General features: G+C 42.4%; 1 protein-coding gene across 1 annotated transcript in view; it reads right to left on the minus strand.

Moving 5' to 3' along the window:
* Nucleotides 1-18,746, minus strand: part of LOC146810311 (cilia- and flagella-associated protein 337-like) — a 1,036,625-nt gene that overhangs the window by 485,939 nt on the left and 531,940 nt on the right. The window contains exon 7 of the mRNA XM_085614420.1: nucleotides 324-370. Coding sequence (XP_085470546.1) covers nucleotides 324-370 — 47 coding nt within the window. The remainder of the gene's footprint in view (nucleotides 1-323; nucleotides 371-18,746) is intronic.

The following is an 18,746-nucleotide window of genomic DNA, read 5'->3' on the forward strand; positions in this document are numbered from 1 at the left end:
GAGGATTTTGGTTCAGTGAGCACCATATTCTGCACCTTACGACCCATTTTTACCAGGAAACTGCTAATTGGTGTTATTTTATGCATCAATAAATTACGAGTATTGTAGTTTAGGGGTTGCTGTAAATAATGCACCAGTAGCGCAGGCCTCCGAATCGAGGCTGTCTTTTTGATACATCCCGGCATTGACCTGTTGTATGTAATGCTCAGTAACGTGGCAGGGGAGTTGAAGATCTCATATATAAAGTGCATTGTTTCTTGAGCCTGGACTTCGTGCTCTCACGTGCTTGTAGCATAACATAATATAAAGAAAAAGAAACATACCTGTGCATTGTGCCAGTAGTATAATGCTGTTGGAATATTGTTCAGCGCTGTAGAGAAATAAACCAAGAAGTAGGTGATTGCATGTTTCTGCAAAGCCTGACACGATTCCATATTCAATGTGGTGTGCTTGAGACCAGTGCTGGTAACCGGCACATTACAAGTTACTATGTCTACAGTTGAACAACAATTGTAAAACTAGTTGAATGTGAAAGGTGAATGTTTCTACTTATCAAGGGTATGATGGACTACATAACTTCTTTAATATAATAATACGCAGTTTTGTCCATGATGGTTTAGTATTGCTGACAGAAAAAATACTAGAATCAAACACAGGCAGCAGGGATCGTGGCAAAAGAACAGGGCCCCGTCTTGGAGAGAATATGGTTATTGCAAATGGCATTCATCTTTTATATATTCTGAAACTTTGAATACCCCACCCCACTCCCCTCATCCCCACCAATCCAAGACTCCCCTAGCTAGGCGTAGAATCGTCAAAGAAGCCCAAAACACTTTTTATATAGTCAGGGCTCTGCTTTATGACGCTGTCAAAGCTCTTTTTCTTGCTTGTCGTTTCACTCGCCCAATTCTAAACATCCTTTCTCATTATTCTGGTCGTAAACACTAATATTAATGGATACTTTGCGGATACAATCACGTGATCCATCCAGATTGATCTCTGTAATCTGATTATGCTTTGGTTTGCATTTAATTTTTGTTGGTGTTGAAACCTCTTCAAATGAATTTGCATCAATTTTCTTTGAGGGGCTATTGTGCCCTTTTAAGTCTTGTACAAGAACGCGTGTTACTAATAGTTTTAAAAAAGTAGATAAAAGAAGTAGCACAGAGAGAGAGAGTGGGATTTGGGTCAGCATACTTCAGCCTTTGGCTCCCATATGTTTTCATGGTTTGCCATTGCTCACATGTGCATCAAAGACATGGCATTCGGTGGTGGTTTACATTGTACCACTGAGGTTTTATGCGAGGTCTGGGATTCAAATAGTCATTATTCGGTTCCCTGTTCATTCACCACCTCTTTCACTGGGCTGCATCACTCTTGCCCCTCCCCTCCAACTTTCTCCCTTTCCTTCAAGTTCTTCCTGTCATCTCCCCACCTCTTCAACGAAGTTATTTGTTTGTGATTTTAGCACTGAATGCTCCCACATACACCCAATCATGATGATGAGCATAGTTCTTGGTTCATCTGAGAACACTGTCCACAGTAAGCTGGGCTACGATTGGCTTATCATGGAGAGCTTGTGCAGTTCAGCCAATTATTGTGCTGCACAGACAATTACTGTGGGCACATTGGTTACCAGCATGAGCAACTGTACTGATTAGTCCTGCTCATTGGACTCCAAGCTTGCTTTTTACCACCTGACAGGGTCAGTACCTGGTAATGGTTGCAGGATAATACTGCAGGATGTACTGGCATGTTCCATATCAAATCTTTCCACCGTGCACCTCCACACACCGTCAGCCATCTTTTGGTGCGCATCAGGGCATGAATGACACTAGTGAATAGTGTGTGGCGAAAGAGAGAGCAGTGTCCATCTGTTTTGGTACTGGTGGGATCAGTGAAGAAGACTATAGGAGCAGAGTTGGACTGACCCAGCCTCCATTAAGAGAGAATTAGTATTAAGAGAAAAGCCCAGCCGTGTTTGGTGCCATGGCCCAATAGTAACCTTCTTCACTCCAGTAAGCAGTATTACTTTCACAAGTAGGAAAACCAATATATCCTCATATGCTCAGGTATAAACGATATCCTATGCCTTTAATTTCCCTATCCCCAATCATCCTAAACTATAAAGGCCCTGACACAATGTTTATAAACCTAGAGGTTACAACCAATGGATCTTTACCTCATAAGCGAGCAATTTCTTGGCCAAAGAACTCTCCCTTAAAATGTCAACCACTATGTTCAACAACCAGCCACAAGGCCCAATGATTCTAAAAGTTTGAAATGTTCCTTTAGTGAACTATCTAAAAATTCCTTGAAGATTGTAGGCTTTGACAGGCGATTAAACTTAACAGGAGGGAACCTGCTACCCTTCCTTAATGACCACTGTGTGGTATGTATACATGAATCGTGGAAAATGACAAATTCATTGATATCGGTTTTTACTGCCCATGAAATCTTGGCAAGGAAGAATGATTCGGGGAGAACCAGTGTGGGGTTGCTGAACAAGATTAGTAACACACTTAATATGAAAAGAATCAAATGTAAATATTTCATTGATTATATACTAGCAACTTTATTAAAACGCCATAATATTACAGTGTCCTTGATCATAAACGTCTACTTCCGCCGCACCTCTTAAAATATAAACATAAATATTATTCTGCCATAGCTGAACTTGACTTTTATATTGGGAAATATGACCAGCTATTTATCATCAAAGCCGGGGATTTTAATCAATACCTTTTGGCATCAGCAACCTATACCCCAAGCTCCAAGAATCTAAGCTATAATATCCCCTTCCACAACACAACGTGGTCAGGGAAGTCCAAGCGTCCAAATACTCTGAATAGAAACACCTATGACTTCCTGCTTGATTCAGGTTAGAGCTCTCTTAATGCTAGGCTAGTAGAGGACAAGCAGCTAAACCAACATTTCGGGGCCCGACTGCACGCACCAAAATCGATTATACTTTTATTCTCCAATCCAACTTTTCAACTTGTAAGAGCTTCGCCTTTCTTTGATCTTTATTTCGACTTCGTTAAGTCATAAAAGAGGAAACAAAACATATACAATCAAATGTACAGAATAAACAAACACCCAACAAAAAAAGTTACATCAACTGCAAGAAGTATATAACCAAAAAATGAACTTCATATAATACAGTTAATATTTCCTATCGTCAAAAAGGTTCTTCTAATATTCCAAGCAGCAGATAAAAACTTGCTGACAGCAAATACAGTCGAAGGGGATAGGTCAGATTTTAACAAACGATATGCATCCAAATAATTCCTAAAACCCCAATTTCTGCAGATTGGAATGATCCATTTTTTCCTGGGTTTCATGTAAGATGAACAAAAAAACATAAAATGAATGTCACTCTCAAGCTCATTTGTACAGGCTGGACAATTTTTAGGAGTAGATAGGTGCCAGCTGCTAGTAAGGGCTCTCATAGGTAATGCATTGTATCTCCATTGTAGGAATAGTTTCCTAAGACCAATGGGGTTTATGTCATCCAGTACTGTCTCCAGTTTATAGTAATCCTTCACTGTTAGGAAGGTGGTAGACATAGGCCCCAATGTGGTAGTTGTTAATAAAAGAGTCAAATTGCGGTCATGATACAGGGCAACCACATTTTTGCGAGATATAGTGCTGCATGCCTCTTGTGGATTTGTCCACAGAGGCAGTAGGCCCATCGCCGTTAGCTCCTCTTTTATATACTTAAGCCATGGAATTTTACGTAAAGCTGTATGTTGGTATAACTCCATAAATTCACAGCGATAACTCCGGAGTTCGGGGGTTGTCCAGAGTCGCCTCCAAAAGGTTAGGGGCTTCACTCCTAGTTCTTCCTTAATTGATCTTATACCCATATCAAGCCTAAGAGAGAGAAGTGGTGTGCTCGATGGAAGAGCTGCCAAATTCCGTAGGAACTTGTTTTCCGTTGTGACAAGATCGGGGGCACAGTTGTTGCCCCACAATTCACCACCATATAGTATTGCCCCCCGTGCCTGCATTTTATAGATTTCTAGTGATGAACCAATAGGATGTATCATGGATTCTTTCCATAGGTTCAGAATACCCCCCACCTTTTGAGTCAACTTTAGATTTGATTTAATCTGGTGGTGGGACCATGACATCTTCTCATTCAAAGTCAGTCCCAGGTACTCAAACGTATGGACTCTTTCTAAACTGATACCATGAATAACAGGGTTGGGACGGGTTGACCTAGGAGGATTAAAAATCATAAATTTTGTTTTATCAGTGTTGATCTCTAGCCCCCGGTCATCACAAAAAGAGACGAAGCCATCCAGGACTCGCTGGGCACCCATAGGAGTCTTAGCGAGTAACAAGGTGTCATCAGCAAACATGATAGCTGACACACCTATACCGGCGAGTCGTGGGGCGTCTCTGTTTGGAACTTCATTCAGGTGGGAGATTAGTCCATTTACATAGAGGCAAAACAGGGTAGGTGCCAAAACACAGCCCTGCCTTACCCCCCTTTCAACGGGGAAGCTAGCTGATAAACCTCCTTCTCTCCCACATCTAACCTTTGCAAAATTATTAGTGTGGAGACGCACTATAATCTGCAAAAGAGGTGCGGGGAGACCCAAGTCCTGCAACACAGCCCAAAGTTTCGTGCGTGGGACCAAATCAAAAGCTGCACGCAAATCGACAAAGACAGTATAGAGGGAGCCCCCCTCCACCCTGACTGTCTTCCAGAAGAGCATGCATAGTCTGAAGATCTGGTCAGTAGTTGAAACGCTCTTTCTGAATCCAGCCTGATAGGGGCTCAGGATCTCAAACTCTTCCATCCAATCCAGAAGATGGTTTAGGATCAGCCTTGAGAAGAGTTTCTGAGCCACATCTATCAGGCTGATAGGCCTGTAATTACCAGGGAGCAAGGGGGATCCCTTTTTAAAAATAGGGACAACTTCTGCGCCCAACCAAGTAGGGGGAACTGGCATACCCCTAAGAATTGCATTAAATAATGCAGTGAGATACGGTCCCCAGACTCTTGGTTCGTGTTTATACAAATCGCCTGGGACACCATCCAAACCTGGAGCTTTACCCGCGGGGAGCATCAGTATAGCAGATTGAACCTCACTCAAGGTGAAGTTAATATGGGCAACAGCACACCGAATAGATAGAGGTGGAGAGTGAACCCCCCTGTATAGGGCACTAAAATGTTCCTCCCAAACTTCGGGGGCAATGTTTGGGATCACTGCAGAGACGGGCTCAATAGAACCAGTAGAGACAATCAACCAAAATCTACGTGAGTCTCTAGACTGGAGAGCAGAAGTTAATTTATCCCAGTTTTCTGATGCCCACTCAAGTTTGGCGTAATGAATTAGGGTCTTATAATTACGTCTCTTCTGTTGAATTTCTTCCCTATTGACATTTTTTTTTATTGCTGCCAACAACTCAGTTTTAGCTAATCTACAGGCCCTGTTATACCATCTGGACCGACCATGTATCTTTTTAATACATCGAGTGGGTGGATTAAATATATCAGCAAGAGTGGAAAATAATTCTTTATTGACCTCAGCCAGTTTTCCACAATAATCAAGGGAAGTGGGGTGGTCCATAAGCTTTACTACATCGTCCAATGCATGGCCAGCCCTCACATAGACTTGAGCGAGTTCTCCTTGGTTACCAACCAATTTCGCCCATTTGAGTCTACGTTTGTTATAGGTCAATATAATTTTATTCAGTGATGAAGAGTTGGGTACTAAGTATGGGTCCCCGGGACAAACACCCGTTAGGGATACTTCCAACACCAAGGGATTATGATCACTCTCACCCCTCGAAAGGACCTCAAAATCACAAACTCTATGCCACTCCTTACACTGGACAAAAATATAGTCAAGTCTAGCCTCCCGCCCTGGTTTATTAAACGTCGGCCTTGATGGATTATCAGAAGCTGTTCGGCCATTGCAGGCCCTAATTGAGTTTGCAATAATACAGAGGACCAACAGTGACCATGACCTGCAGAAGATAGTCTTTACTATTAATCTAGACCAACTAGAATCAAGGAAAACAGCAAATAAGAATGGCATGACAGTTGTAAATTCAAAGAAACTCAAATGGATCACCAAGTTCGAAAATAAAGCCTTGAAATTAAGAAACAAGCTCAGTCTATTAAGATCATTCCGTGACTGCGAACAGTCCTATAGTAACCTTAGTAAGGACTGGATTCGAATTTGGCAACAGACCTTAGACAGCATCTCGATTCTTTTGATGGCAAAATGACCAAATGTACGAAATTCCACTTATCACACGACTATCAGCCAGGAAATAGACACTGCGACACACATTGAAACAAGTCCCTTCGAAGGAACATGACACATCAGTTAGAAATTTGAGGATCTAGCTCAAACAGAGAATAGCGGAAATGAAGCATGACAAGCAAGAAAAAGCTAGGGCCAAATTAATGCATGCAATCTCAACTCTCAATGAGAGGGCGTTCTGGACTCTGGTCGGAGAGGGCTCCCGGATTTTTCTTCAGCCTAATGACTTGTATCTGTCGAATGATAAATGGGATTTCCACATAAAGACCCTAGATAAATCAACCATCAGTACCTTTTTTTAACATAAACCAGACTTTGTATCACTTACAACGATTACCAAGGAATAGATAACACAATGAATCAAAAGCTTGTGCCCCTCAAAAGTTGCGGTACCAAATGACATTCCTATCAACTTGGTTAAAATTGATGTGCCTTTCTAAAGCTCACTATTGGACTGTTTCTTAATGTAACCTCGATTGGGATGGTTCCTGCACTTGGAAAAGCACAGTCATTCCTCCTTTATACAAGCAAGATCCAACTAGTTATCACTTAATAGCCCTCCAGAGTTTTAAGGGGAAACTTTTCGCCAAACACCTACTAAATACTTTGGCACATTAGACAACAGAATATTGTTTAATAACATTAACTTAAACAGGATTACCCCTGGGCTGCTCCACCATCTATAATATCGAGGCACTGACTCTTCTTGCAAAAAAATCACTAAAAATAAAAAAGATCTGTACGCCTGCTATGCGGATTATTCCACTGAGGTGAACTGCTAAAGGCTTTGAACTAAGCTCAGGAATTGGTGGATTGACCCTTCATTATTACACTTTCTTGTTCAATTGCATACATATATCTGGTTACAAGTAAGGCTTTCTACTGACAACGTTTTGTCATCTAAATTTTACACAGAGAATGGCCTTAAACAAGGCTTCATCCATTTATTATTCTCCTTATATGTCCTCGACTTGTCAGAGTTTCTTAAACCAGAACATAAAGTACCACCAAAGTTGAGAAAGGAGGGGTGACACATTTTTCCAAAGCGGATGATCTGGTGAGACAGTTGCCATCTCCTGAAAGGCTACAATATCTATTAAATCATTTAAATTACTTTAATTCGGAGAATGGAGTAATTGCTAATTTACCAAAAACCAAAACCATGATATTTGGAAGGAAAATAAAGACTGCATCCTGGGGTTTAGGAGATACCATAATTGAACCAGCCTATCAATTTAAGTATCTTGTAGTTTTGATTGACAATAGGCTATCTTGGATTAATCAACTGTTGAATACAAAGCTTGAATCTTCTATGATCACTAAAGCTATAACGAGATTTTCCAAACTATTTGGAAGTAGAGCAATTAAATCATCACTAAAAGTGTTAAATATCAAACTTATCACTTCTTTACTTCATGCATCACCTTCGTTAAATAGTACGGTCATGCTTAATCTTGATCAACACTTATATCCAGAATGTACATAACCTTCTGCATCTTCACACAGCCACCCCTCACTGTGCCATCAGGCTAGAGCTGAGCCCAAAAACTTTAATGTCACTCCATCGTATGGCTACTTTGAATTATCCATGTAATTGCGTGGAGGCCAATCCTACAACCTTAAAATCCTTAATCTACTCGGAAATTAAGAAAATATTATACAAGGATATGGGATTGAACGTTGTATCATCAAACAAGGTTCTAGAAAAGCATAATCTGCCTAACTTGGAGACAATGGCTAATTTAAATCAAGTGACTCGTAAATGTATGTTATGAAGAACCTTACTCAGCAGGCAGAGGGAGAAAGACCCGGCTATGTTAAAGCAACATAAACATATGGATCTAGTTTTAGATACCTTTGTTTCTCCAGATGAAGAATATATCGGATCCAGTCTGCCTGCTCAACTTAATCCTAAATATCTAGGATATAGATTGCTCTACATCCCTATTTATGAATTTGAGGGGACATAGAACCAAATTCTCAAAGGAAAGTCTGCTTATTGACTGCTATGCACATTTTATGTATTTTCCCAAAACATTGTATTTAAGAAAATTGTACTGACAACCAGTTTTTAATAATACACAAATAAGATCTACCTCGGAGACTGTTAGATACTGTTTTACAATCAAAGACAATAGTTTTATTATTAAACTTATGACATTTTTAGATCATGCCTATAAAGGGTTTAACTCCTGTGTTTAGTAAATTTGACCATATTCTTATTACACATTTATGTTAGCACATTTTAACCAAATTTTACCAGCAATTTATGGTGATCATGTAATGCTTCTTTTGTTGCGTTCTGTCTTGGGGGCTCTCCCAGTGTCAGAACAATTCCATTCAATGTAGCTTGCTCAAAGTTCCCCATTGCCGACCGACTTTTATACATCTGGATGTATCTGGTAAAACCACTATCTGTGGTGGTGTTTCTGCCTCACCATAAGCTAGTACTTTTATCCCCCCAGTTATTAAGGACTTTCTTCCAATTGCTAGTCTGCTGATTCTTTTCTAAATATTTGAAAAGGCAGTTGTCAGCAAACTTGATATAGCATTTATATTAATTATATCCTGTAACCATGTAACCAGATAATCATTTAAAGTACAACACACAGGTGACCACTGTTCAGGAGATGATTAATCTGCTTGTAGTTACTGATGTCTTCTCCTTGCTGCCTGTCTCAATCTTTTTTGGCACAGTTGACCATGGAACATTTCTATCCATTTTGTCCACAATAATGGTCAGGTGATTCTTGCTTGTTTTTCATCTTTTCTCTTTGGGCGTCCTTGCCGTGTCCAGAAGAGTACCAGACATTCCTCCTCATACTTGTGCTCTGTAAGGTGCCTCCTAGGATTTGCCTTCTGACCTGTTTCTTTAAAATGGTCTGGTGACTGGTTGTGGAGTCACCTTCACTCTGTGCAGTTGTTTCTTCAGGTGTCATCCTTTGGAAACCTTCAGGAAACATCCAGTTACTTCTCTTAAATCAAGTCTTGGAGGAAAGCAGCCTCTTTAAAATGTAACTCCCCAAATACGTAGGTGTTGCTCAAATCTGCTCGAAAACTATGGTGCCGATTACGATCCGGTAAAAACCGGGTACGAACCGTCGGTCGGAGCGTTTTCCCCGTCCGACTCGTACCCGGTCGTAAAACTTTACAAACATGGAATTACGATTCGCACGGAAACACCAATTCCGTACGAATCGTAAAAAACACCGACCGACGAAAATATACATACGAATGTGATCCGGGAATGCTGCGACGTGACGTGCTGGGGGTACGCACCGTACATACACGGGTGGGGGTACGACTCGAACGTACACGGGGGGGTTCGACTCGAACGTACACGGGGGGTTCGACTCGAACGTACACGGGGGGGTTCGACTCGAACGTACACGGGGGGGTTCGACTCGAACGTACACGGGGGGTTCGACACGTACACGGGTGTACATACAGGGGGGTTCGGCGCGTACCTACGGGGGCTGGGGGGGGGTCGGCGCGTACCTACGGGGGCTGGGGGGGGTCGGCGCGTACCTACGGGGGCTGGGGGGGGGTCGGCACGTACCTACATGGGCTGGGGGGGGTCGGCGCGTACCTACGGGGGCTGGGGGCGCGTATGCGGGCACGTCTCCATGGTTGCTATGGGAGTTCGGTGCGGACGGTGATTTTTCCATCCGGTTGTAACCTCGGACGCACGGGATGGATCGTGATTCCTCGGTCGGACTTCACCTTTCACGTTTGTACGGTAAATCGTCCGAGGACGTGTCGGACACATTTTCCGACCCGAGGACGTGTGGGGAATGATTCCCAATGCGGTTCGTATGGACTTTTTACCATGCGAATCGTGATTGCCAGTTCGTACGGCACTTGTACGATTCGTACGGTAAAAAGACCGGATAAGAGTCGCACAGGGATATTTTTTACCGGATCGTGATCGGCACCTGTGTGTTCATCCAGGGTATGCTGTCGGCATTGGGGCAAAATAAGTTTGTTCATGATTTTGTTCAGGGTTTCTCAGTTTCTTCCACTGGACACCAAACTCTCCAGTCAATTGCACATTACTGAATTAAAGAAATATAAAAATCACCAAACAACTCATGTTTTGGGCATGATTCACACTTTTCCTCACGTGAAATGTGTCTATTCTGTGGTACAGGTTTTGGTTCGCTGAGTCTGTTTCGTGTACAGTCAGATTCTTGTTGAGGTATCAGAAAACAGACATTTGCTCTGCAGGCAGGCTGATTCTTAGAATCTACAAACAAGGCCTGTAGGAAATAGTTTTTTGATTGAGTGGGGTGAAGACCCTTCTCAAGCATCAACCACAGTCCCAATCCAGGTGAACCACAAAAAGTCACTAAAATAACCTGTGCTTAACCCTTTGGTAGCTTGGCACAAAATAAGTCAATCTTAACTTAGAAGCAATATGTAAAGTATTTATGCTGCACACAAACTGTAATACAGCGAAAACACAACACAAAATAAATTCCACACCAATTTAGAGTACATTTTAATAAAACAATTTACCAGAATGACAAAAATTCAATCGGTAGAACCACAGCTATGCAATTTCAAACTTTTAGGTAAGTATAGCACTTAAAAGCACAAAGCGCCACTTACGGTCATCTGGTTGTGCTAGACCGAGGGGAAACACAGAAGTTCAGGCCAACTGCAATGGAGCGGAGGCCAGATACAGGGACCAAGCTAGTTCCGTTTAAAAAGTTACCTTTTCAAAGTCTGGCGCGAAGGGGAGGAGGCCACGAAAAGCAGACAGAGCATCGCGGATGGTCATCTCAGCAACGAGAAGGATTGTTGTCATTGTAGCACAAAGTTTGGTCAGGTGTAATGGACGGCCTTTGCCGGAGCTTCGCATTGGTGGCTGGCTAAGCTGGAGCGCAAAGTGCAGATCTCTCATTGCTGGTGGTCACTGTAGCGCGAAGAGTCCCGTTCACCAGAGCTTTGCACTGGTGGTCGTTGAGGGTGCCAGAGTCTTGGCACAAAGAGGCCTGTTTGCAAAGAGCTGAATTCTTTTTTGAATTTCACCTTTCTTGACAGAGGAGTGCACTCTAATGCCAGCCAGGGGTCCAGGGCCTGGGAGGCACCTCTTGGGGATCATGGACTCATTCTAACATAAGCCAGTAGTGCTCAGGCAATTAATGATGTCTTCTCCTTACTGTCTCTCTCGATCTCTTTTGGCACAGTTGAGCATGGAGCATTTCTATACATCTTTTCCCGCAATAATTGTCAGGTGAGTTCTCAATTGTTTTTCCATATTTTCTCTCTGGACATACTTGCTGTGTCCAGAAGAGTACCTGGAAGTTCCTCCTCATCCCTGTGCTCTGTAATATGCCCCAGTGATTTGCCATGTGACCTGTTTTCTTTAACATGATCTGGAGACTGGTTGTGGAGTCACCATTCACTCTATGCAGTTGTTTCATCAGGTGTCATCCTTTGGAAACATCCAGTTACTTATCTTAAATCAAATCTTGGATGAAAGCAGACTCTTTAAAATGTAACTCTACAAAAACTGAGGTTTTGTTAAACTTCATTGGAAATTTCAGGCAGGCCAGTTGCAGCAAGGAAGCCTCTGGAACTTGTGTGTCCCGGTAGCTGATAACAGAAGGCCAGCTAACTAGCCCTGTAGTCACTCTTGTGGTCCTGGCTTCAAGGAGCAGGTCCAGTCTTCTTCAATCAGGAAGAGGGGCAGTCCTTCCAGCAGCAAGGCAGTCCTACGTTTGAGTCTTCCACAGGTCCAGAAGTGATCGGAACAAGAGGTTCAAGAGGTCCAATATTTATACCTGATGCCAGCCTTTGAAGTGGGGTTGACTCCCTACAGTATCCCCACATCTGGTCCCGGAATGTTCCACCCTCTAGTGCCAATGTTTGAGTAGTCAAGGGTGGCAAAAGGCTGGTGTCCAGTTCCTTTTTGTGTGTGTGCTGGAGACAGCCTTTTGAAATGTAAGTTGGGCAGGGACCAGCTCTGCTACAACCATCCTGACTATCCTGCCAACGCCTAGCCCCTCTATGTCTCACTGTCTGGGAGGAGTACACAAAGGGAAACTGCCAACTATTCAGTCATGTGACCCAGGACACAGGCAGCAAACACCAAATGGTCAGGTCAATAAAATGCCAACTTTCTAAAGGGGCATTTTCAGAGTTGTGACATAAAATACGAATTTGCCATTAAAGAGGGGTTCAAATTACAATTCATTTAAGTGTGCAAATAATTTACCTATCTGTTCCAAAACTTAAATTATCACTTATTATGTGTAACCCTGGGTGTAGTGGGTGTAGTGGGGCTACGCAGAGGGCCACGGAGGTACGAACGAACTCCGTGGCCCTCCACGTAGCCCGCTACGCCACCCGCCTCCACTCCCTCTATATTATTACTTAGCAATACATTATACAACTAATAAGTAAATTTAAACCACTTACCTGAACTGCGGCGTCCCCGGGCTGCCCTCCTCCTCTTCATCGCCGTTTCTGCTAATTCTTGCAAAAACTGCGCATGCCTGCGCATTTCTCACGACGCAGACGCGTGCGCATGCAGAGTTTTTGGAGGAGGGCAGCCTGGGGATGCTGCAGTTCAGGTAAGTGGTTTAAATGTACTTATTAGTTGTATAATTTATTGTTAATATAGGGGGGTGGAGGCGGGGGCTGGCCAACTCCGCTACGCTGCGGAGTGTGCAGAGATTTGTTCTCTGCCAAACGCGGAGGAGGCAAATCTCCTCACACTCCACGGGCGGAGCGGAGGTCTCCGCCCAGGGCTAATTATGTGTAATAAGGTAACCCAGTGCTAGCCCGTGGGGGTGATAGGCCTTGCAATAATTAAAAATGACTAGGAGTTTTTCAATACCAGTACAAGTAAAAAACTTAAACCCACATGTCCTACTTTTTAAATAAAATGCACCCTACCCCGTTAACCCTTAGGGCCTATCTTAGGGGAGACTTATATGTATTAGAAAGCAAAGTTTAATCCTGGCAACACCTTTATTTTGCCAAGTCGAAATGGCAGTTTAGAACTGTTCCACAGTATGTTGTGGCAGGCCTGAACATGTTTTGAAAAGGTACATTAGTGGGTGGCACAATAAGTGCTGCAGGCCCAATAGTAGCATTTTGTTGGCAAGCCCTGGATACATGTACGTCCCTAGTAAATGGAATTCCAAGTAAATTAAATGTGCCAGTTAGGTGTAGGCCGATTGTGTCATGTTTTGGGGGGAGAGAGCATAATCAGTTTAGCACTGGTTAAGCTGGAATAAAGTTCACAGAATCCTAAAGCCAACCAAAAACAAACTCCACAAAAAAGGAGAGAAGAAAGCAAAAAGTATGGGGGACTACCAACCAAGTAGCTCAAATTTATTTTCATTTTAAAATCTCTTTATTATGCTTTCCTTTGGTTTCAGCATTAAGTAGAAAATGTGAAGACTTGCTTATAAAGCCTTCATATGTCCATTCTAAAATGGTGATTGCTTGTGCCGCTTGTCTCAAAAGGGTCAAACAACAAAGTGATGGAATTATTAAATTTATTTCTGTCGCCAATAATTGCTCGGGCTGTATTCTAGACTAATGTGTTTCACCCATTGTGCCACTCTAGACAGAGACCAGCCACCTGTAAATCAGTCTTGGTATTGCTCCAGGGAAGACAGTTCATAAATTGCTGCCAGGTCTCTTCCCTTTGAGATGGGAACATATCTGGACAGTGTGCAAATCACAGATTCAGCATGTAATTCCCTCCCAGGAAAAAATCAGAATTGGGGCTAAATACTGCATTCCAGGATATCCACTTCTGGGTGCGAGAAATACCTCACTCTGTACCAGCCCATTCGTCATCAGGGAGTACATTTTAAAACAACTGCAGGGACGTTTAATGATGTTCAGGGATAATGCAATTTATCATGTCTATATATTCCTATTTATCATTTTTGAATTTCTGATTGTCATTTCCAGACAACTTTGCATGTGAGAATTCTTCTAATGGCCTATGTCATGCAGACTTACTATATATTATTTCTGCAAAAGAATTTGGTTTGGCCTGCAAAGGTTTGAGTCTGTATAATAACTCTGGTGACAGTTACATTCTTGGCCTATTCACAAGTGATAACCCAAGTAATGAAACAGATAAAGCAATTTGTGAAAGGATGAAGTTGTGATCAGTGGGCACTTGTGATAAGCGACTGGGCAGAGAACCTGTTGAGCATTGCCAAATACGATGCCCATATGTGGCATTGCGGTGGGGAGACTACCTTTAGGTTGTGTTTGAAGATAACACCAATGACTAGTGCCTGCACTAAGCAGCACTCGAGCAGGACTCGCTCTATCCCACCGGGAGGCTCGCATTCAATGCATTGCTATCGGCCAAATCATTGTTTAAACTCGCCTGGCACCTGAATCTCTGCGGTTCCGGCTAAATGAAGTCTTAGCGCCTTTTCAAGCCTCCTGCTATGACAAAGGGCCCCACTATGTTGCAGTAATTTGCACATGAAATTTTTCGAGATCAGTAACCGAAATCCCTGTTGATTTACTCGACCCCTTCCTTATGTCCACACTGACAATTATAAATGCTCACTATTGTCCTGAAGATGAACTCAACTAACTGAGTTCGAAACGTCGTCGACCGCTTACAACATGAACCTATTATTAAGTTTAACAGAAAGTGGTTCAACTTTTGTTGTCAATGCGATGTCTTCTTTTAAAGCCCACTTTCACTTTCTATGTCACGCTTATTGGCACTGAATATGTGAGCACTTGAATTTATTTCATTGTATAATAAATATCTGTCATACCTTGACCTTCTTGTCCCTGTTCTATATTAATTATCGCTCTCTCTCTTCAAAAATTAAGTTCTAAAAATCTTTATTTAAAACGCTTACCCTTGTCAAGGTTTTTCTATTCTGGACCTTTTTAGGCCATTTAGAACCATTGTGTCTCTCTCCACATTGTACCACCCCAGGTTCGCATATTGGGGTACCCTTGTTCCTATCAAACACTAGTGCCTTCAGGGCACATCCAATGGCGGTATCCAGTGGTATCTGGTTTAGAGAGGACCTGCATTGGTCCAAGACTGAATTGCATATGACTGGTTCTAATCTCAGGTGGAAAGTGGACTAAAGAACAATGGGTTGGAATTCAAGCCTGAGAGACTACTAGTGGTTAGACACATCACAATCATTCCTCCATCACCTTTTGTGTGTTTCTCGGCTAAAATATTAGCATATATCTCTGGCAGATCAGAGTCAGGTGTGACTGATCATGTGACAGTAACATTAGGCACAGTTATCAGGCTGTGTATGTCAGTATAGGTTAGTAAGGAAAACAGTTGGTCCCTGACACACCTGAATATACTTCATTCAATAAGTATATTTATGGAATTCAGTACAAAATTTCCAAGTATAAGCACATCCAACAGACAATTAAACAGTCACAGGAAATCAATTACATTGCAAACATCAATGTATTCTTTATACCCAAAACATGGAGAACATACAGATGACATAGTATGTTGCAAGGTTATTTCCAAAGCAGAAGAAAGAGGTGAGAAATAAGTGCTCATGTGTGAGACAGCAAAGGAAAGGTAGGAGTGCATCTAGGGATATTTACAAAGTACAGGTTAACATATTTGAAAAGGAGGGATCCGACCAAAGTATTACTGATAGAGCCGGTACCCCTACAAAGGTGGGCCTACCCCTAATTACTTTCGCAATATCACTTGGATTGTTGACGCTTCGACCCAATTGCCAAAGGGTAAGTAGACTCGTCAGCTGCGGGTCTTCCTCAGGACAGGGAATGGGGGAACCTAGGAAAATAACCATGTAGTCAGAAGGTGACCCAAGTAAGACCATTTAGAGAAAGATGAATGTGTTAGCAGGACCCTGCCGATGGTTAGAGTCATGTGTGTAAATCAAAGCGAGGTGGAAAACTCACCGACCACTGTTGTGGTCAGATGGATTAGAATCAATCAATAAGTCAAGGTTCAATCAATGAAGTTGGAAATACAAAAGGGGACGAATCACCCTGGAGTTCTAAAAACAAATTACAAAACCAAGCGTTAGAAAAACACCGGTTTGCACATGGACGTACAATAGGCAGGTGAAGTGCTATGTAGATTAGACTCACCCGCTGCGATCATGCGGCATGAGACCTTCTATCAAGTTGCTACCCTAAATTAATTGAGGAGCTGAAATCTGTAAAGCAAGCGGCATGTATTTAAAATAAGGCTATGACTTGTGAATTCCACCCCATATCTAGGTTTGACCTGTGGAGTTAATTACTTTAAATTGAGCCGAAGGAGTTGAACCACATCCGTCGGTATCTCTCAAAGATGCCTCACCCGCTGGAAACATGCGGTGTGAGACCGTATGTCAAGACTGCACCCATGTGGTTAATCAGGCGCTGAGTTCTGAAAATAAAATGGCATGTGTTTAAAGTGGGCCGACACTAAAGCACTCCCCCCCTAAGAAAGTTTGGGTCTGGCCTCCGAGGTAGATTACCTTCAGTTGAGCAAGAAGTAGACGAACCGCATCTGTCGGTGTCTCTCACGTCAATGAGTCGTTACGCCCTCAGCCGCTTGCTATATAAAGTCAACGTGCACGTCGCCGTCAGGCGCATACCGTCCTGATCGGTAAAGGGAAGACAGACTAGGTGTGTACCAAGCTCCTCGGTACGGTAGGCACAGAAGAAAAGAAAAACAGACTCTAAGGTCGGACTCGAAAATTCACGGGGCATGAATAGTACTCAACCCCGGACATGTCAGTTGAATAGAAGTCCTGCCTGCAACCTCACTAATTCACAGTGGCATGAATAGTTCGAGCATGTCAGTGGAATAGAAATCATGCCTGTAACTTCAATAATACATTCTGACATCCCTCTTCTAGAGAGAGGTTCAGTGTGAGACCACCATTATGTCATCTATTATGGGACGCACAAACATTATTAAAATGCTGATCCTCCCAAAATTTTTATATATATTTAGAGCAATCCCTTTAATGTTTGAGGACAAGTGGTTTAAAGTTTTAGAGAATCTTGTAAATAGATTTATTTGGGCTAAGGGTAAGACAAGGAGGGCATTAGGATTCATGGCACTTCCACGATCTAGGGGGGGATGGGCGTTACCCGACTTAAAACTATATTACTGGGCAGCTGCCCTGCAATATATGTCAGGTCTTATTGGGGGGGCAGAATTTGAGGGACAAGGATCTCTCAGTACAACTGTTATATATGGCCTAGTATTAGGAGATGTATCAGAAAATGCGTTTCTGAAGCAGATGGACTCGAGTTATTTTAAAAGAACTAGATTTAAGACAGTTACGGCAGCATTATGTATATGGAAAGCGTTCACAAAGAAATTCGGGCTTGGGAGATATAATCGATACACAAGAATGGGACAGAATCCCTCCTTTCCTCAAGAAATTTTCTCTGATGTTGTGTTTAAAGAATGGGGAAGGAAGGGCATTAATAAGATTGGTGATATTATTGATGGGCAAGGGAAAATAATGCAGTTTATGGAATTACAACAAAAATTTGGATTGGATTCAAGAGATTTTTTTAAATATTTACAAGTTAGAAGCTATATCGAAACAAAGAAGGGAGGGCCTGTAGGGTTTAGCCTCTTCAGCGCTGCGCGGATTCCCGCGCGGTGCTGAAAGTTCTGAGAGCGGGCGGGGCCATGACGGAACGGTTCCGTCATAAGCACAGCCCAACCGACGTGCATGACGGAACCGTTTCGTCATCGGCGTCGAAGAGGTTAAGAAAAACTCAATTATAGAGATTATCCAGGCAGGAATTGACTGTACAATTAGAAGATTATATTCGGAACTGATAGAATCTAAGCAGGATGATTTAGAAAAATGGGCGGAAAAATGGGCAAATAAGCTAGATGTAGGCAAAGAAACTTTCTTTGATTCATTAGAAATGGGACAGAATATATTATGTTCTGCGGCCCTTCAGGCACAACACTATAAAACTTTGTACAGATTGTATTATACGCCTACTAGAATAGCGCAATGGGGAGGGACAACAGGCATTAATTGCCCGAGATGCGGAAGTTTAGAGGCTGATATTGTTCATATTTTTGCTACATGCCCGCATATGCAAAAAATACAGAGAGATATCGAGATCTTCTTCTCTAGGTCATTAGGAATTGAATGTAGTTTAACACCAGTGATAATATTGTTAGGAGTCAATGACGGAGGCAGGCAACCAGATTCTGATTGTTTTATATTTATTGCTATGGCAACTTTGAGATTATATATTGCTGCGGAATGGTTAACAATCCTACCCCCGACTTTTCATCACTGGTTAGCTAGGTTAACACAGACTTATAATTTGGAGATGGCAATCTATGCAAGGAAGGGGAAAAAGGGAAAGAGATTAGGTAGACAACTATGGGAGCCCATAACTAAGTGGAAAGAATGCTCTGCAAATTAGTATATTTGATAGATATTGTGCTGTGTATATAATGTAGAAATTATG

The sequence above is a fragment of the Triturus cristatus genome, chromosome 7 (genome assembly GCF_964204655.1).
Source record: "Triturus cristatus chromosome 7, aTriCri1.1, whole genome shotgun sequence".
Lineage (NCBI taxonomy): Eukaryota > Metazoa > Chordata > Amphibia > Caudata > Salamandridae > Triturus > Triturus cristatus.